The sequence below is a fragment of the Hetaerina americana genome, unplaced genomic scaffold (assembly GCF_022747635.1).
Source record: "Hetaerina americana unplaced genomic scaffold, ioHetAmer1.1.p SCAF_7, whole genome shotgun sequence".
NCBI classification, from domain to species: domain Eukaryota; kingdom Metazoa; phylum Arthropoda; class Insecta; order Odonata; family Calopterygidae; genus Hetaerina; species Hetaerina americana.
The window spans coordinates 66,153,519-66,174,838 of NW_027287316.1; the positions used below are offsets into that span (position 1 = coordinate 66,153,519).

Below are 21,320 nucleotides of genomic sequence, written 5' to 3' on the forward strand. Positions count from 1 at the left end.
AAATTAAACGAAGTAAATCATACAATTTCTTTCCATTTAGGCATATTCATAATTAGTCATTGATTGGAAACATGTAATAACATGAGATTCAGGAACGAGCTTTTTCACTGAGTAAATGGTTTGCATTAATAAAGTTCTTTAGCAAATTGAGTTATGCCACTAATTTACACTTCTAGCAATCTGACGTCACTTACTTTATTGTTGTTGCATGATTTAAAATTATTGCCTTTACCATGATTAAGTACCAAGATTCGAATGTACGGATAATCAAAAAACATGAAGAACCAACTCTTTCATAAGGCTGGAATCATAGTTTTACAAGTACACAGAACTATCAACAAGTGACTAGCAGCATATATAACCAGAAAGCTAAATCAATTTCTTAGCAAAACAAAATGATTGGAAAAGAACAAATATTGACCAAGGATTACTGATACAGGTTCATATCATAATATGATATCACTTTAAAATTATGCCGAGTAGATAGGTGATGCCTTTTTGTTGCATTAGCAAATCTATGTTTTAGCCCACCTTAATGGAGAATTTGGAATTTTCAGGGCTTATGAATGTGAGATAAATGATAATGGGAAATTACAGCTAGCACAAAAATAATTAATTCAAACACTGAATACTATTGGCAGCTTTTGATTTTTCATCAAATTCAAAATGTATACGAGTGGTCAGATATTTCAAACTTGTGCATTTTTTAAAAATTATATCTAAGTTTAAACCTATTAATTATCTCCACGATTGTATTTTCATTAAAATTTTTACGTGCTGGAAAGAGAGAATTGCAAGAGTAATCCACAAAATGGATAATCCACACACAGATTTCCAAGGGTTTACTCTATATACTTCTTCAATAGCCCTTCCCTGAAGCATGTTGTCACAACTGGTCAGCTATTAATTATTTCAAATAATGCATGAATGGGATAAATTGGCCGATTCAATTTATCAACTCAGAATCATTTAATATTCAATTTATTTTATAATTACAAAATACTGCTTTGCACACCCTCACTGTTTATATTCTTTAATTTTTTTATCCTATGAGATGTTTAATTGGTAAAACATAATAACATGTGTTTAACATATTTTTCCTCCTTCCCTAACTCTCAAGGTTATATTTAATATATGCATACACATAAACACACACACAGAGAAATATATGAATTAATTTTGAGATTTTTGCTGAACTTCTTTGCATAATAAATCATCTGCAATTACAAAAAAAAGAGAATTTACAATTTAGCATTTCAAATACTCACCCCTTCTGATTTTGCACAAAATGTAAGGTGGCTTTCAAATCCAACAAGGCTTGATCTGGTAATCCCACACTTCTCACAGGTCAACTGCTTCCTTTTTTGGAGGGCCTGCTTCAAAAGTGGCTTAATGACTTTATCATTAGTGAGATCCTGAAATCATACCAATTAAACAAGGGGATTAATAATCACAACATAATAACTAAAGCAACAATGTTCCATAATTCTGAGATCATAAGAATGAGACACACACATAATACTGAACAGTGGACATTAGAACAGCTACAATAGAATAGTGAAAAAGAACATTAAACAAATAAATATAAAACTGCCAAAACATCACAAGAAAATTTAAAAAAATAATAAAAACATTATCAATCTCCAAAAATTCACATTTATTATTTTACACTAAAAGATTTTTTTAACTTGTTAAGTTGATTATTGATTAGTTTAGTTTTTACATAATGGCAGCAAAAAGGAAAAAAACAAACTTCATCCCCATATCCCCACAGTTTCTTAGACGTCTGTTAGTTTGACATACCAAATGAATTAGTCAACTGAAATGAAAATGCTGCATGTTCATTATCAGTGTGAGAAATGTATGCTACTTACGTAAATGTAACCCATACTGTTTGTTACCAACTATTTGTTTACAATACTACATGATAGAAAAGTTACAAAAGACTAAATGAGCTTTGGGTAACAGTGGTAGATATTGACTTAGTATTATGACCAATGTATTTTGTTACCACATTACAACTCAAACTGAACTTACTTCCTTACAACTGTTACCTTAACAATAAACATTAAATTCACTGGTTTCACATCAGCTCCCTAAATTGAAATGGCTTAAGAAAACAAACAGTTCCAGAATTCTATGTTAACTTATATTTGAAAAGTTTTACTTAAAATGGTAATTGAAATGTAAGGACCAATTTATATAGTTCTAAAAAAAATGGTCAGGCCCTACAACTTCAACGAAAATCAAAGCAATACAATACCACAACATGAATTAACATGAATGTATAAGAAAAATACTTACTAATGGAGAATCAATCCCTTCACGCCAAGCACAGCAATTATGTACCCTCAACCTGTGATACGCAAACATGGTTTGTGTCATGGACTCCTTACATACTCCACAGGTGATGATTTTGTCCTGTAGAAAAATGTAAAAGATAAAGATTAACCATTGGTAGCTGATTTCCCAAGCAATAACATTAAATATAGTACAAATATAATACATATTTTAGTGATTGCCAACAGATCAGAATAAGCATTTAATAAAGAGGGATCGTAGATTTTTGCAGCATTCTGATTAAAGACTCTCCATTCTCGGTATGTCACCGCGTAAGTTGTTTGTCACCAAAACAACGTCCCGGCACTTCGACCTTAAGACGCCTGTTGAAACACGGGCAAAACGGGCCTGTTGTCAGAAAAACAGCCTACGCGGTGACATCCCGAGAATGGAGAGTCTTTCATTTAATAAAGAGATCAAATCATATGACTTGAGATGAGTCACTCATTTCTCTGTAAACAAATTCTACGGGCTTCATCATATAACAACATTTTGATAAGAATATAATATTAATACAAATATAATGTACACCCTCCCCCTGAAATCTCACCAAGAGTGAGCTATTCTCCAAATTTGGGATTGCTCCTCAGCAACAAAGATTTTTTTATCAGTGGATTAAATTTTCTCCACTTGATCCTGAATGACTACTACAGGTCTCATGAACTCCTTTACTTTGTCTCTCTTCACACCCCATCTCATAAAACAAAACAGCTGACTACTTCACCTTCCTCAATGTCGTTTGGCAGAGACTAGGAGATCTCTCACATATCATCTCCCACAGACCTTTAATTCACTCATTCCTACTCCTAAAATAGATATTTCATCTTTCTCATCCTCAGGCTTCTGCTCTTATCACCACCGTATAACTTGTAGTTGATGAATGAACTTATGTTGTTTGTGTTGTTCCTGCTATGAGTTTTGTTGAAATAAATGTTTTCTTGGCCACGTTAATATTTTTCACTACATTCTATCCATGTAAATTCATTTTATGATTATTTACTATATTTCACTCGTTCATTTTGTTAACAATTCAATAAAAATGTCAACTTGTGTGTCCTTGGGTCAATTTTTAAATAAAGAAATGAGATTACTATTGTCCTCCTGTTAGAGTCACTTTATTAAGTATTTCACTCATATTATTTCCTCCATTGGCATAAATTACATTGGAAAGGCAAGCAGACAAATTTCATAAATTGAACAATTATAACTTTTTTCACAGTACCAGGAAGAAAGCTACAATAATGGTAACAACAATTAATAAAGCAAACTACAATTCTTTCCCTCATGCTTGACACAGTTTGAAAGGTATTCATATTCCTCATTAGAAGCTCAATAGTAGACAGACAACAATTCAAGTAAAACTTGAACAGCCATCAATAGATTAAAGGGATAAGGAGGAATAAATTGACAGAGGTGGCCTTGCCATGAAAAGATGGCTGTGACCTTCATCTCTTTCCTTAAACCCTTTGACATCCACATAAAACCAAATCCTCTCCTCTTTCCACTCCTTGCACCTGGTACATACACTAGTGGTCAGGTCCATTACTTCTGATTACAGTTACTACTCCAGTATTTAGTACGTTCAATATGTTATCGATACCCTGAAGATGATAGTAAAGGCACTAAGAAAGAATATGGAGAAAACTCAATGAATTCATTGACAATTCAACCAAATTGTTACAGATTTCATAATGTATAAACAGGTCTACGCAAAAACTTGGCAGTTACATCTGCCAGGCATCGACGTAGGAAGTGCACTATTTAAACAATTTTTTTTAAATGTGCCTCCTCCTCACTGGTCCAAAGCACTACTGGAAGTCAAAAACCTAATGACTTAGGGTCAAACCAAGGAATTCAAAGCTGCAATGTATGGGTTTTGCTGATGAACTTCAGATGGGCTATTGTTCATTAAGCACTTTTGCTTTTCATTTAACATTCTAAAAGCTATTTCTACCTAATTCAATATGTGAAATTTATCATTAAGCATGGTACTCTTCCACCAAAACTATCAAGCTTTCATTATGCAACATAGACATTGACATACCCATGACTATACAATGGAGTAAGTACTTCAGCTACTTTTGAATGTTCTCAGCTTTTCCCTCTATCTCTCTCTTTTCATCTATACTTCAAGATTAATAAAGATAGCATTACCTTAAAACAGAGCAATAATTAACTTGCAATGAAAGGCTAATAAGCAGACAAATTTGGAAGATGTCAATTCGTGTTGAGAAAATGCAAGTTATTAGCTCATAGTGATCAGCACTCTTGAATGAAATGATAGCTTGCTAGAAATTCCCAAAGTCTTGTCGTATTTACAGAGTTTCAAAGTGTCATATATGAAATGTCATTACACTTCATATGAAAAGTCACTTGCCTCAGGCGTCTTGCTTCCGGATGGGGTTCCCGAGGAGCCCCGGCCACCACGCGACCCTCTGCCTCTCCCACGACGGGATTTGCCAGGAGAAATTGGGGTGTCTGGATCGCTTTCAGTCCTTGCACTCAATCCCTCCGGAGATTCTACGTCGGGTGTACCTATGGCAGGTGAATCTAATCCTGGGGTTCCAGGGTCGGACGAGTCATTGTCAATAGAAAAATCATGATCGTAGGAAGGCCGAGGCCGCCTACCTCTGGGCCGCCCTCTTGATCTACCTCTTGACCCACGACCCACCTTGGACCTGGGAGATGGGGTCAAGTGATCCGGGAGACTTAGTCGTCTCTTGCCCAAAACTTCTGCTCCCGAAGTTGGACTTAAGGCACTTTCGTATTCCATCGGAACCACGCCTGTGTCGACATCCCACGTGGACGCCGTATCACCACCATAACTTGCTCTAAAGCCCCTTCCCATACTTGCGGCTCGGCCACGGTAGCTTTTGCACCCTGGACGCAAGGCCCCACGCGCCACCTTGATGATTGCAACTGGATGTGGACTGGTGACACCGCCCCCAAGCCCCGAGTCACTCAAGTTCGACCCTGTTGCTTCAGTGTCACCGGAATCGGACGCACCGCTGTAGACATCGTCTAAATATTTGCCCTCGAATGAGTTAGCAATGCGACCACTAGCCCTACTTCCTCTCGGCCTCCCCCTTTTCCTTTTTTCGCCTCGACCCGATTCACCGTGAAGGGGTGTTCCAACATCAGTGCCCCTAAAGTCAAAACCACCAGGAGAGTTAGCATCTTCGCTTTGATAATGCTCGAAAGATAAGTTGCCTCTTCCAGCACCTCTTTTTCCTTTGGGTCTTCCTACAGACCTCTTCCTACCAGATTGCACTAAACCAGATAAAGGTGTCCCGTAAACGTTGGCACGCTCCGAGTCCCCACTACACTCACGATCGAAATTTCCATCAGAAAACGGTTCTATCACATTATTGCCACCAACGTCAGCACCGAGGCTGGCGTTTACACCTCTTGCACTCATCACGTCTGCACATTCAGCTACATTTGCACGGGATTTAATTTTACCCTCATGTTCGATGTCTAAATCATTTTCGTTCTTCACCAATGCCCCACTGTCGTCGGAAACTTCAGAACCGTGACTTCGACCACCTCCACATATCTCCAACTTCACACATACTTCAGCTTCGCTGCCATGCCTCTCTCTACCGGTATCTTCTCCCGATGCCATTTCTGCGGTGGAACACACATTGCCCTGAAATTAAAATATGATAATGATATTAATATCCACCTCCGCAGGAGAAATATTCTATCAGGAGTCAACATTTATTAATAATTAATTTATCATCATCTTTGTTCTCGCAGCGGAACGCCGTCTTTTGCATCATGAGAGGTAGGATTTCAACACTCAACCCATGCTTGAAGATAAGATTCTTCATGTATGGCCTGTACACAAAAAACGCTATGACAAGGACCAATTCATTTTACTAAAATTCTGATAATATCTAGAGACACGAAAATAATTTCAATAACGTGTCCAACTCATCCGATTAATCAAGCCTGATATACATAAAACCGCATCAACTTATACCTTAAATGCCGATTCAATCATTGACAAAGGAATTCAATACTCATAATTCTTAAATAATGAAAAATCAACATGTTATACATATTAATTTGAAATTGTGGATGTAACTATAAGTCTGAATAAGAAAAGATTTTGATTTTTGGGTAAATACTACGTCTTTCCACATCAGTAATACTTACAACGGCAGAAAGAGGTATTTTATTTATCTCCAACTCAAATGACTTATCTTCCTTAGTAGTACCTTTATGGGCATCACCACCGACCACACCGTTAATTTGTTGAGACATTTTAAAATTGATTCACAGGAAACTCGATCAACTAATTAAAAAGCGTTCACTGGAAAAAAAACATGACGCCGGAACAGGGAAATAAAATATAATTCGCATTTGAAAAAAATTGTCCAAATGAAGTTTCAATAAGCGATCACCATACGGCAAATTAATTAAAAAATAAGCTACTGATATCGCATATTGCTTACAATTCATTATACAAACGATGATTCCTGCATCTCATGCAATGAGTCTTTTATATATAGAGCTTTACTCATTATATTGCAAAGAAACATTCAGCCGCGACTTGATGCTCGGGGAGCGTTTGATACGAAAAACGTCTCTCAAGTTATTTCACCATTTTGCTGAGAAAGATCGGGACGACAGAGCAGAAAGAACGCTGGGAACGCGTAAGAAGAAGAGAGAATTCCTTAACTGACACCACATCTGACTTATTTTGAAGGAATATGATGCCTTTTAAGGATACGATTACTTCACCATTTCATTTCACCACACACAACAAACTCGCACACCTGAGAAAACGACTGTAGCCGCCTAGCGTACTAGACTCGAACCACTTACGGAAACAAACGATGTTGTTATGCGATAAACGCTCCTTTAAGTTGCGTATCGATATTTCAAAAGTATCATTATCGGTACTTTATTGTTTCAATAATATTTATAATAATCATAATCAGACGTTAAAGCATGACTTAGGCTTCGTTCTCGAAATCAAGCTGGTATACCTTGTAATTTTCAATTGCAATTAGCTACAGCGCCATCATTTCATCACACATTGCTGTTATTTCTTCTTTTAGACATTTGAATTATTCAATGACAAGGTCATCTATATTTTCTGTTTTCTAATGTGCATTTCCTTTATGTAGTGTATCGTCATTTTTTGAACTTCAATATCATCTCTTTTCTCTATCATTCTTATATTGTATTATCGTCTTTCTTCCATTTTCTTGGATATATCGTCTCCCAAGTTTCTTTGCTCTATTACATACAAAGTAACCAATTTCTCTCTCTAGTGATCAGGTGATTTTCATTTTTTATTCTTCCCCATGTCTCTTCTGTTTGTACGTTATATTTCTAACCCATTTTTATTGCCTTGGATTATATCTCGCCCACATTTTCATTCCCCGGATGAGTGAGAAGGTGTGCCCGTCTTCATTGGGCGTTCAAGGCGCCATACACAGCAGAATATGGTTCTAGAAGTTATGAATTCTGCCCATAGAGGGGGGAAATTTTGTTGCTACACAAGCAATGCAAATACTATTGACTCAACTATTGGGGGAGATTAAACCAGACTCCCTGACCTTCCCATTCCCTCTATGCTTTCATATCCAGACTGCTGGCCATGTATGTCTCTCCGACTCGTTAGTATAACCTATCGCCCCCCAATTTATCCTAGATGGACTATTCCCGCCTACGCGACAACTTAGTGCCTTCCAGTATACTTGAATGTTTACCATGACAAATCTTTCACGCAGTCGTTTTCCAATGCCCTCGGCATCCTAAACCAACTCTTTGAGACGTTCCTTCGTTTTGGAGGCAATTTCCCACCTCAAGGTCAATAATAATAATAATACTTCATTCATTTGGAAAAATGCTACAACCATATTGAATGTCGTCATTATAAATATTACTTAATAGATAAACATAAGTTCTTAATCGTGATGAAGATTGTCACATAATAATTCATCAAATGAGTAAAGTGGGAGAGCAAGTAACCAGTTTTATACCCTATTCTTGAAACTCTGGATACAGTCTAATTTCAACTAAGTAGGCAGATTGTTATACAGTTGTATGTTCACATTATGAAATTGTTGTAAGCTGATGATAATCTACAATAAGTAGTATTTAGATTCGCTTTAGCTCTGGTGGTGTAGTTATGAATGTGAGATCTTAATTGGTAAGTTTCTAGGTTAACTTTCACATGACTCAGAGCCTTAAAGATATATAAACTAAATAGTCATGAGTCCAGACCTAATAAAAAAAGGTTTGCAGGAATCATGAGATGGTATTTTAGCAAGGGGGCGAATAGCTCTCTTTTGTGGTAGCAAAATTTGTTTAACACATGGGGAATGGCCCCATAACTCCAAACCATAATTCAAATAACATTGAGTATACATAGTGCCCCTTCCCGACATATACACACCTACCGTACATGGAGGCAATGGGCACTTAGATTTTTGAACCCCTTACTCCAGGAGTCATTTGGTCATCACTGTATTGTTAGTGATAACAGGGCATGCCCCACTTGAATGAGATGCCAGAATTTGCTTTGGAGAAATCTTACCCTTGTGGTAACATATTCCCTTATATCTCCACAGATATTGGCATAATAGATGACTGGTGACTCCTTGTATTTTGAGCAGTGATTGTATGAAGTGAAGGCTGACAAGAAGTCAAAATAAAGGACCAAGGCAGGATTGCCACCCTTTATATGTGTGTACACTGAAGAGGCAATAGAAAAGATAAAATGCAGCTCACAATCAATCAAAAAGATATACGCATGCTGCGGGTAGTTTATATAGGCTACAAACAAGAAGGAAGATATGATAAGGATAAGAGCCTGTTAAGAGAGAGGCATGGAAAAGTAAAAACCAGGGTAATGGTTTGCATTTCAGTCAAGTGAGGTGAAAAGGACTCTAGACTGACTAGTGCCCATCTTTATTAGCATCAGGATGGTAGGAAAGAATGAAACATCCCATATGAACATACAAAATGAGAAAGAGAATGGATAGTCAATGCCAAAAAGTTCAGAGATAAAACACTTGCCCATTTGGCACTCCAAGGGCGACAGTATGCAAATAAAACAGTGTCTGAAGATGGTGAAAATAGGAACCTAGAATGTTGAGGAGTTCAATAAATAATGAATAACTGGGAAATCTGAGCAGAGAGAAGATAAAAAAATTGGGCATGGTAGGAAGAAGAGGAACTAGGTGTGAAGATCAAGGTGAAATGGATTGTGAGGATGCTACGTTTTATTTTAGTGTAAACAGGAGAGGAAGAAAAGCAGTGGGTGTGATAGTGAGGAAGAAGATCACTAAGGTAGTGACAGAACGATAGCAATTATGCTGCAAACATATCTCCTAAAATTTGATAATTACCAAAGTATATGTGCCAACTGGAGACCATGAATACAGTCTTTATTTTGGGACCAGATTGAGACTATGAAGTCTCTTCTACCACATAATCACTTGCCACACATTTACAATATTAAACTTACTGATAAATTACACATATTATACATAAATAACAATAAAATTAATGCATATGATATCTTATACTAATATATAACAACACAATACAATAGTTGCCTAGTTAATTAATAACTAAAACACAATGTATACAACATACAATACATTTCAAATACTATACTAAAGTAGGAGTATATGTAAGAACTGATAACTCATCAGACAAAAAAGGTCAGAGATGTTACAGCATTGCCATGGGAGACTGAAATGCTGTTATTGGAGCAGACAGGGTTAATGGAGTAGTTTGCCAACAGGGACTGGTAATGAAGAATGAGAGAGGAAAATGAATGATTTTGTTTTGCAGAGGAAACATAATGAATGTTACTAACATGGAAAGCGCTAGACAAACACAAATCTAGCTGAAAGCAGCATATTGATTATATAATGGTAGAGGAGAAGTTTATGAATGCAAAGAAAGGAGAATTAGGATTAGATGGGGTGCAAATGTGCTCTAGTGATGGCAGATGTGGGAATAATCAGGAATGGGAATTAGGAAAAAAACTGAAGGGAGCTAATAAAGCATGAAAATGTTATAAGATGGCAAATACTGCAGATCACGATGAAATAAAGGAATTTATACATCTAATAAAATATATTGGAGAGTGTAATGTATAGACGAGGAGCATGGTAATGATGACCTTGGCAAAAAAGAAAGGAACAAAAAGTATGAGGATCATCAGAAAATAAAATAAATAAGGGTACATAAATGTGGATTGAACATCCTCAGGGTGAATGGCATAGTTTACGGCATGATATGGTGGAATTCGAACATAATAATGACCTGGAGATTGGTGGTGGATGACCTGGTTGTGGTGTAATACATCAGTCATGTAATAAATCAATGTCTAGTTGAAAAGTGTTATCACTTGGTCATTATTATTCTCGTGGTGAATCTGGTAACATGGCCATTGTAGTCTGTACATCAGGTTAAGTCCCTAGTAAGAAGGATAATTTGGTCATTAAAAATCAAGAAAAACTACCCACAACTAATCCTGGTGGAATGGGCCTCTGGTGGAATTTGGAGTGGCAAATCAATGGAATCTACGCACCATCAAAAGAGGGAGCTCGCATAGAGTGGAGAGAGGACCTTCTTACATTCCATGCTGCCTGGATTTCAGAACAAAATGGTTGTACAGCAAAAATAGTTGCACTCTTTGTGGTGTGATTGATCTGGAGAGAGGGGGCAGCACTTCAATGGTTTCCGACTCCCTAGATTTCAAGAATATAAATCAATTCTTTCATGGATTTCTACTACCAATTTTACCAACTTCTATCCCCAATTTAACCTATTGGGCACTGCTAAATTTGAATGAGCAAATTTTTCCATATATTTCACGAGATCACTTGGGAGTTTGGGCAGTCCAACAATGGAGATTTTGACTTTTTGAAGCATCCAAGTGTTTTTATATCATGCCAAGACACATTTTTGCAATTTCTTATTATAGCAGTATAAAGGATAAATAATTCATTCGCAGATATTGACGACTGGTTTGAGAGGCATAGGAAGAACTGGAGATAGGAATGAAAGTTGGAAGGCAATACTTCAAATCAGATAGTTTTTCTGATAATCACACATTAGTTTACCAGTCAGCCAAGGGATTAGAAGCATGCTGAACACATCGGAAAGTCAGTGCAATAGGTATAGGATGTGAATAAATTTAAACAAAGCAAATATAATGCATTTCCCAGAACAATAAAGTGAAATATCAACATAGAAGCAGAAAAACTAGAGAAGGTGGAACATTTTACCAGTCTAGGCAGTACTTTGGACTAAAATATTCAAATAGTAGTGTTGTAAGCAAGCAACAGTCATATGACGATGCAAGTGGAGTGAGTGTTCATCCCGTGACGGAGGTGACCGAGGCTGGTGGCCTTTTGAACCATTGGCCAATGTGAGTCACCTATCATGTCATTACGCATTACATGATGATTCAAGTGGAGTGAGTGATTGCCCATGACAGTGGCGACCAAGGTTGGTGACCGATCAGGACCCTTCTTGACCCATGCCTGAGTCAACTACTCCTTTATTGTGCATCTTGATGATGATTACGGATGACTGAAACGACACAGTTGGGCTGGGCCCCTCTGGTGGAAGCACAAGAGTAGTTGGGGACTCGCAACCAAGCGACACAGTTGGGCTGGGCCCCTATGGTGGAAGCACAATTTGTGTGGTTTAAGTTTGTATACAGTTATTCTTGTCTTTATTAAAGTCAGAGGAAAAAATCAGAGCACCATTGAACTGATCTTTCTTCTTATTTTCCGATATTTTCCCAATACCCATCTATATCAAGCCTCCAGTTACCCACGAGGCAGCCGCTCGACTCACTGGGTAATATCAAATTGTTACTCATATCCTACGCAAAGACACAGGGATACAACAGTAGACATACAAGATGAAGAATTGCATTCATCAAAGAGTTTTTTATGAGTAGGAGGGAATTGATGACAAGGATGTTGAGTAAGAATGTTAAGAAAAGGCTTTTCAAAACTTGATATGGAGCATGGTTTTGAACACCACGGAAAATTGATTATTGAAGCAAGACTGGCGGCTTTTGAAATATGAGAGTGGAAAATAATGGAGAAGTTAAAGAGGGCAACTGGTAAATCAAATGAGGAAGTGGTGGTAAGATATGGTGGGGGGGAAGGGATTGCTGGGAGAAATCCAAAGGAGGCAGGAAAAATAGGTTCAGAGCATTTCGATTGACAATAGGATGTTGAGATTGTAATAGAAGAAAAAATATTAGGAAAGCAATTAAGGGGCAGGAATAGGACAGGCATGTTAAATAGAACGAAGGGAGGAAAGGAGAATGCAGAATTAAAGAGGGACTGGTAATATCCAATGTCAGGCTGTTTTTTGAAACATGAGGGAATTATATACATTTTAATGCTGTTTCCATCCAAAACCAACCCAAATGGGTACAATACCAATAATAATTATTATCTACTCTATATGGATCAGGAAGTGAAAATGATATTAAATATAAGATGTCAGTTTAGAATTGTAGGACTGAGGCAAGATTTTGTCCAATTCCAAAAATGTTCAGTTAGCATGTACAATAAATGCTGCAGAATGCTGTAAAGGAGTTAATGAAGTGTGTTAGAGTTCGATTGATTCGTAAATTTTATAATTTCATACACCAATATATACCAATAATCTGAAGGGCATATTGAAGCATTATGAGAGATAAGTATGGATTGAAAATAAACCAGAAAAAGATTGAAGTGATCAGGGAAAGTAATGTGGAGAATTTTTATATGAAGCAAAATTGGAACACTTACCTAAATAGATACAAATATCTCGGCACATGGATGGCATAATGATATAAAGATGAAAACAGATATGGCAAAGCATGCAAAACAGTAATATGAGCTATATGGAGGTTGATTTTAGATCTAAGGAAAACTTCAAAGACTGCAAAGCATTCTGGTGGAGTACTCATATCTTGTACGAATGTGAAGAGGGGTAGAATAAAAAAAAAAGACAGAACTTTGGATAGTGCTGAACATACTATACACTTTAGAGTGATGTGGTGTTGCAGAGAATTACGCTTGAAGCAATTAATAAATGAAAAATAATACACGTCATGTATGAAGGAGGAAATCTCTACAGAGAATAAATGAGAATGTTTACTAAGAGACAGAGATAATGGAAGGAATGTCAAGATGAGAAAGATAGTGGATGATTGGTGAACCTCATCCCTAAAGGTTTTCAGAGGGTCTTCATTACATATTTGTGATTTAATACAGCTGTCCATTGAAATCACAAACGCTTTAAATCTTTTCATATAATTTGAATTGTAAACACTTTAATAATTTAACCATTTTTTTCTTTAATATATCGATTTAAAAAACTTCTTTATTATTAGTGTTATGCATTTGAAGGGTTAAATGGAAGAAGGGACCTTATGGTCTCAATTTCGCCCGACTATAGACGTCTATGCATCTATCGGTCTATGGTTGCATACCAATTTAATTATGGTACATTAATACAAACAACCTCTATCCTAATTCGTATTGGGATTCAGATAACTAACACCAACCTGCTAAAAATTCTTCACTCCGAAATAAAGTTATAACTTATCCAGTAATTTTTTCTTAGTTTCATTGAGGTACAGGAGTAGCGAAGCATATTATACTTTCAATAAATCTGTGAATTCAAGTGAAACCTTTCAAAATGTCAACTCTTACCTCCCACATGTTGTTTCCCAATAAAAAACGGTATTAATGGTACAATATTTATTTAATAGGAAACTACGGTTATAATTCAGAAGTTAAATACTATATAACAATTTAAAATTGTTATGCTGTCTTTCAGGTATCACATTGAAATACTTTTTAAATATATTTTCCTGCTCTCTTCCACCATATATCCTCTTCACCCACGTGTGCTCCCAATCAGCATCTACTTTTTCACAAGTAATCATCACTTGTCCTTGCTCCATAGCAAACAAGGTCCCATTGCGACCCAAACCCACCTATAAAGAAAAGTTTCACTATTAATAGCAACAAATTGCACAATCAGTAAGTCGGCATAAAGTTGAGAATTAGTTTTATTATACATTTAATCCAGGATGGAATCGAAGATGATGTTGAACAGCCAAAATTGTACCGGGTGTAACAACCTCACCGTCCTGAACCCTCCAACCTCGGTGCTTCGGTCTTCTTTTAACTTTCTGATAGCGGGTACTACCGCCAGTTTTCTTCGAGGCAAACCTCACACTGACTGTAAAGCATCATAATTTTGAATGACATTCAATAAAGTCAACATAAAATGTAGTCCTACCAAGTGTTGAGAATTGCGATTGAATTATCGCTAAATATAAGTTGATAACTCAACCTAAAATTGACTGAACTAGTTCTAAACCTTAAACATAAATGCTATTTCCACTTGGCTATAGTTAACCAGTTATTATAGGGCTAGAGGTTGCGGCATTGACTTCATTCATACTTCGAACTAATAAAGAAAATCCAGACAAAATGATATATTTAAAAAACACCTCGTACAAACGTACTGGTAGGGGCATTTATTGCCGAATCCTTAATAGCGAGAAATGCAGTGCGAGTAAAGCCATTTAATACGCTAAAATTCGGGATTCCAAACATAACGATCGACGGGACAATCGAATTTGGTATTACGTTACTGTTTAAAAATAAGGATCCAGAACAAAAGAATACGACACTAAGATCATAACATGAAGCACATCGAAACACGGCCAGGGCGTTGCGCGCGTAAGCGCATTCACATTTCCAACAACTGACTGATGCGCGGAAAATATTAAATAACTCAAAATCCTCGGCGATTTGTCGTTTTTTAAATAAGAAAGCAATAAGTTTGACTATGGTCACTATCTGCTCTGCACAAGAAAAATTCTTCCACGCTCGGGTATAAGCTTGATCCGCCGTAATTTGACTCTGAAACATTTTTTTACTATATATTTAAAATAGTAATATATTTTCCAGCAGGGTCATATGCTGATAGCTCTTTATACCGTGGGGTTTCTGTTCGTGGGTGCTGCATCGTGTCTGTAGTATTCTTGCGTAGTATCATTGCGTTCGAGGGGTTATTTTCAGGTTTAATAACTTCACATTCGAAAAACGTCAAGCTGAAAATGACTCCTGGAATGAGGTGGTCCATGGTAGTGGTGGAGTGTATACTGAAAGGCGTACAGCAAAACCCATGGAAGCCTAGGTACCCTAAAACTTGATAATGAATCGTCATATGTTGAAACTGGAATAGTTTGGCATCTGAAGAGAGCAATCACTCACAAAATGAAGAAAAATACTCCCATCTAAATACCATGAATATGTGCCCTAGGGTTCCACAGGATTCCTCTGATATTACAATTACCTCAAGTCTTAACGTCACTTTTTAAGCCAATGCAGTGAACTGGAGATTGACCAAAAATTCTGTGCTTTGATCCCTCGCTATCTATTTGACGGTGAAATTCCAACCTCATTGATATTGAATGTTATGGTAAGCCAAAATAATCACTTAGGAGAGAGGATTTTAGTGGATTTCCGTACTCGCCAAGGCCTCACTATTTCTAACCCCACTCACTTCTCTGAGAATACCATGTGGGATTAATCTCCCTGTGATATGTTCACTCAAGATAAGTAATATGAATAATCATGGCAACATATTTCCATAAAAGAACGTGAACACTGAAATGCCAATAATTCATAGGATTCTGAATGCAAATGATTGTGACAGAAAGCAAACGGTAGAGAACTTGACTGTGATGTGTCTCCTATAAGTACAACCCACCATCTGCTCTGCTAACTATTTCGCATCCGATTTAAATTAATTTAACTACTAATATAGTGCATTTTCTTACCCTGACCAAATTGCATTGGTGTATCAACTAAAAAAATTCATTAATCATTTCTCTTTGCCTCAACCTTTGAAAATAATATAAAAATCATTGACACTCCCCAAGTAGCACAAAACTTTGTTATGGAAGTATGGTCTTGATGTACAGATGAGAGAGAAGTGCAGCATAAATGGGGGGGGGGGGGGGCAGTACATTGGCAAAAGGAACAATATTGGTGTTGAGGCTGGTAGCTAGATGTGTGAATCATTGCTATTTAATGCTTCAATTCTTAAGAGTCAAAAGAAAGATAGTGAGCAGGCCATGATCTGGATCAAGTCAGAAAGTTAACTTTTTGGTCCAACCAAGGACCCATATTCACTCATCACAAAACATGGATTATACCTCGCTATATTTCTGTATCACTGAAGGCAACGTGCATTATTGTCATTGAAAAAGGTACAATATGATATGTTTTTATATCTCATTCAGTTAGCCATCTTGTCCAAGATTTTTCATTTACTTTTCCAGGGCTTGTTCATGGACAAATTCAATGCTCTAGTGCACATAATCAAGCTCCAAGGAAGCAACATATTTTGTGCTGCAAAGAAATAATATTCTAAAAATTAACAAATTTGATTTTTCAATTGTATTAAGATTTCAACACTAATTCCAAGAAAATTTGTTTTAATTCAAATAACACAGCACAAAAGATGGTATCAAGTTAAAAAGAATACAGGAAAGAAAACACACAAGCATATTTTAAACCTTACCATAAATCCAAGATATAACTTTGCAGGTCCTTCACATGTTACATGACCACTGAATAAGGAAAGAATGGGAAATACAGGCAACTGATGAAAACTGTAACAAGCTACTATGTAGCTTATTTATTTTGTTTCCAAATCTTAAAAGTCGAGAGACATTTCATAAAGCCATTTAAACCATATCTACCACATAATTTAGGAAAATGTTAAATATTGGCCATTCAAGATTACATGAATTGAAATGCTAACTCAGTTATTTCAAATCAAAAGCTTTCAAAAGTGAAATATTTCTATTAATATTGTTCAGGAGAAAAATAATATTTATCCATTATATTTTTAGCTTGAAAATTTATAATTTGGCACCAGTCATGTGAAAGTACGTATGAAAGGGAATATCTCATTAAAATTTGGAAGAAATCAATAAAATATCACTTGCAATTTTAGGATGTGAGCTAACAAGTCTTCTTCATATATTTTTCATGTTTTATAAACATCACAATTTCAGATGCAATAGAACTGTTTAGCAGTGTATAATGACCCTTGTGGCTTGTTCACTTGTTAAATTATGGCAAGATTGCCAAAAGCTATTAACTACAGCTTATTTATTCAACATTGCAACCATAATTACAAGGAACACATTTTATTAATTATACAAAACAACTTTTATAAATATGGACAAGAGAACACCAATCCCAAACCCTGATTAAATGCAAGGGTGGTCAAGCAAACAGGGCTTGAGAATGAATTGATAACACCTCATTTCGATACAAAATGAACTTCAATTTTACCTTGTATTAAGCATTTAGGTACTTAGAAAATAAAATCACGGAACCGTGACTAGCTTTTAGGCTTGACCAGACCTCACTTTTAGATAATGAAATACAATATCACGATAACTTTCCATCTTTACTACAGGGATGGACAAACAACGCAATGTACAGCAATAGCCAAAATAATACTACCAACTTTTGTTAACAAATAACGACTTTTGGGCCTAAGAGGCCAATAGAAAAGGTGATAAATTCATATACCATTCAGAGCAAGTCATGACATTCTGATACTCGTTGTTAATTACCATAAGCCATGTTGTCAAACAAAACAATATTAGGCTAAGCAAAAATGAAAACATTAATGACATCATAATGACATAATTTCTAGAAAGAGAACAATAGAAATAAAATTCCAAATCGTGGTCTGCCGTATTACAGGGAATTTATTTGGTAAAATGAGTATCTCTCATTGCCCTTGATATGATAACAATGACATAGTCATCCCCTCTCTAAAGTGGCATAGAATCAAGCTTCCCAATGCTTGAAAAGTAAAAAATGATAAATGGGCAATCTCAAGAAATAATAGATTGCCTGAAATTATTAATGCAATAAGTGCTTTAAGAACTTGGTAACAGAACTTTTCCATCGCAACCAGAGAAGTTATTTGGCACTGAATGACGCAATACGAGTACTTAGACAGTAGAACCAATAGGTAAGCAAATTCATGTCAAAAACAAACATGAATATTAACTTTCAACAAATCTCAGCTTAAGTGATAAAATTAAAAACAGGATATTTCATAAAAAAGTATATTTAAGGATTAAATAAATGGTGAATACTTTAAGACAATTTCAATAAATAATCGTAAGCAATAAAAAAATCAGAAAAAACAATGAACACAAAAGTAAGAAGAAATGAAGAGAGCAATTTTTTTCACTCCTTAAAACTTAAATTACAATTGAAATTAGATAACCAATTTAAATAAATGCATTTCCAGCAATAAAAATCATCCCTGAAATAGTATGCATAATGAACTTCTTGTAGCCTAAGCCAAAGAACATAAATATGAGCAGTCATACACATGTAATCTCTTATTTACAACAGACTTAATTAAATTACTCTATCACAAGCCCAAACAATACCATCTAAAATATCTAACAGGAAGGATGGGTTTTTTAATCATTCATCAACAGGATTAATTGGCAGTATTTTCCTAACCATCCCTTTCAACTAGCATGGCCATTCAAAGCAAAGACCTCACTTTTTTTTTAATGTGAAACACCTTTTCACAGATTCATTGGCAAACAAACTGACTGAATCAAGGATCTACCCTTCATTCTCTCTGTTGCTTCTTCAGGTCCAATTACAACCTGTAGGCCTGGTGCTGTATAACTGATTGCAAAACGAATTACGGCAACCAAGGCATGGCAAGGATCTACCAGTTTGTGGCTGCCAGGTAGGCACTTATATGCCAGGCACATGTCCATTGGCCCCAAAAGCATGTATCTTCCACTGACCCCAGACAGAGCCTTGAACAGCAACTCCCGAGGTCTCTCGAAGGAAAAGCAATTAACACACATGGATGCGATCGTGCACACAGTTCAAATATCAGTCAACAGTTTAAAGTTTCTGACAGGCGAACAAGGACCTAGGCACTCAAGCAGCCTTCAGCTAGACCGCTAATCACAGAACTTGGTTTGATGATCACTGGCTCCCATAACACAGTGCAGTTGAATAAGTTGATGCCAGCCTGGGGAGGCAAGTCAGGAGAAGGCCAAGTGTTCCACACCGGACAATTCAACCTCAAAACGGGCTACTGCCTTCAATGACAGTGCATACTTCGGCGGCTGTGACGGCCATGACCATTGCTGCCTGACCAACACTCTTCTGCTCCTTCCTCCAATCCTGCTCAACAGATGAATCAAGATCAAGGATGAGTTGTTCAATGTTGGGCTTCAAATCTTTGGCAGCCTCTTCCTCCTCTTCATCTTCTTCTTCGTCCACCTCTGCCGTCATCTTCTTTGGCAAATTCAACAGGTCGAAGGATAAACCTGGGAATGAATCAGCACTAATATTAACAATCCCAATATTAATTACCCTGCACATAAAGTTAAAAAAAAGACAAAGTTTTCGCCACCATAACAAGAATAATCAAAGATCCTAAGGATGAGTAAAGGAGTAAATGCTATGCACAAATGTTCGAATCCCTAAACTAGAAAAAAGGATCCACTCTGGACTACTTGCAACCATTACTGTCTCATACCTGTAAGGAGAACTAGTCATCAATTGATTGCAGGGATCAAAAACCTGATACAAGAAGTATCCATCCATGCTACTGCTGGTACTGCTATAGGTTACTTCCCTCCATTAATGCCCCACTTTCCACTCCCACCATGGTAACTTTACCAACTCCATCGCATCTCACGATCCATAGCTTTGAATTGGTCTATACAGCATGTCCTTGCTTTATGATTGACTTACAACACGAGGACCTTGTTTCGCAATGCCCTTCCAGAAGAAGCTTAGCGTTCACTTCACAACTGAATGCTAACCCTAAGATTGCAAATATTCTTATAAATTTATTGTCTTACGTTTTCATTCACTAGAATCAAAACAACATAAAAACTTTTGGTGTGGTTTTGAAATCAATAATAATAATAATCGTAAACATCCTACTAATGGTTACTACATATTTATTGCTGGTAACCGTCAAGTCTCAAAATAATTTTTCCCATAGTAATTTGAAAGGTCTTCGATTTTTTTTCCTGAATATCAAATCTTGCATTCTTCATGGTATTTCAGAATTCATGTCTCACATCTCTAAAAAATACATATGATTTAAATATCTTTTAAAATACAAGTGCCCACATCAGTTTTTTGAGAAAAAATTTATGAAGTCCTACTTATCGCTCAAAAAAAATACCCTCTCTCCTCACTGCCATTAGATATTGAACATCTGCTATTAGTTCAACAGATTCAGGCTTGAGGTCGTGGAAGTTCATCATAATGAAATAAGGACAATTTGCACTTTTCCACAGTTTATTTAACGTACGACGCGTTTCAACTCACAGAGTCATCATCAGGTACAAGACCTTGTCTTGGCCAGGTCTTGTACCTGATGATGACTCTGTGAGTTGAAACGCGTCGTACGTTAAATAAACTGTGGAAAAGTGCAAATTGTCCTTATTTCATTAATCTGCTATTAGATTGATGCTTTAGAAACAGTTAAGGTTTGTTGAATGTTCATTACCAGATGGCTTTAAATATCAAAGCAACTGGCCAAAAATATGATTGAATTTCTATGCATTTCAGACACCAAAAATTGCAACAAATTGGTAAAAGCAACGGGTCAAAAATATGATTGAATTTCTATGCATTTCATATACCAAAAATCGCAACAAATTGTTACAAGCAACGGGTTAAAAATATGATTGAATTTCTATGCATTTCAGACACCAAAAATCGCAAAAAATTTGTGCAGCTGAATTTAAAAATTAATATGCTCTGATTTCTCATCCCAGGTCTTAATGTAGCTTCCCAGAAAGTTCTGACATCAAGGAAATCACGCAGCTTGGGTTTAACAGGGATTTTCAGAAGCATCACCCAAAATTTGGCATT

At 36.4% G+C, this 21,320-nt stretch overlaps 3 protein-coding genes across 3 annotated transcripts in view; all 3 read right to left on the reverse strand.

Annotated features, from left to right (window-relative positions):
- The window catches only part of LOC139696427 (uncharacterized), a 55,364-nt gene extending 48,233 nt beyond the window's left edge, over positions 1–7,131 (reverse strand). Inside the window, exons 1-5 of the mRNA XM_071595189.1 lie at positions 6,801–7,131; positions 6,502–6,658; positions 4,718–5,989; positions 2,305–2,421; positions 1,269–1,415 (exon numbers count right to left, since the gene is read on the reverse strand). Of these exons, the coding sequence (XP_071451290.1) occupies positions 1,269–1,415; positions 2,305–2,421; positions 4,718–5,989; positions 6,502–6,609 (1,644 nt within the window). The 5' untranslated portion in view covers positions 6,610–6,658; positions 6,801–7,131. The remainder of the gene's footprint in view (positions 1–1,268; positions 1,416–2,304; positions 2,422–4,717; positions 5,990–6,501; positions 6,659–6,800) is intronic.
- A 6,959-nt stretch (positions 7,132–14,090) lies between these two features.
- On the reverse strand, positions 14,091–15,066 carry mRpL27 (mitochondrial ribosomal protein L27). The gene is made up of 3 exons (XM_071595223.1): positions 14,870–15,066; positions 14,417–14,580; positions 14,091–14,332 (listed from the first exon to the last, which is right to left on the reverse strand). The coding sequence occupies exons 1-3, from the start codon at positions 14,958–14,960 to the stop codon at positions 14,129–14,131; spliced, it is 459 nt and encodes a 152-aa protein (XP_071451324.1). The 5' UTR covers positions 14,961–15,066; the 3' UTR covers positions 14,091–14,128.
- Positions 15,067–16,972: 1,906 nt separating this feature from the next.
- The window catches only part of LOC139696571 (uncharacterized), a 46,199-nt gene continuing 41,851 nt past the window's right edge, over positions 16,973–21,320 (reverse strand). Inside the window, exon 17 of the mRNA XM_071595376.1 lies at positions 16,973–19,753. Coding sequence (XP_071451477.1) covers positions 19,506–19,753 — 248 coding nt within the window. The 3' untranslated portion in view covers positions 16,973–19,505. The remainder of the gene's footprint in view (positions 19,754–21,320) is intronic.

Bases quoted from the DNA above. Each gene is read 5' to 3' on its own strand.
- mRpL27 (XM_071595223.1), bottom strand. From the start codon at position 14,960: ATGTTTGGAATCCCGAATTTTAGCGTATTAAATGGCTTTACTCGCACT. The intron at 14,581-14,869 runs GTACGTTTGTAC...GATGCTTTACAG, and splicing joins GGCAATAAATGCCCCTACCA to TCAGTGTGAGGTTTGCCTCG. The intron at 14,333-14,416 runs GTATAATAAAAC...TTTTCTTTATAG, and splicing joins GATTCCATCCTGGATTAAAT to GTGGGTTTGGGTCGCAATGG.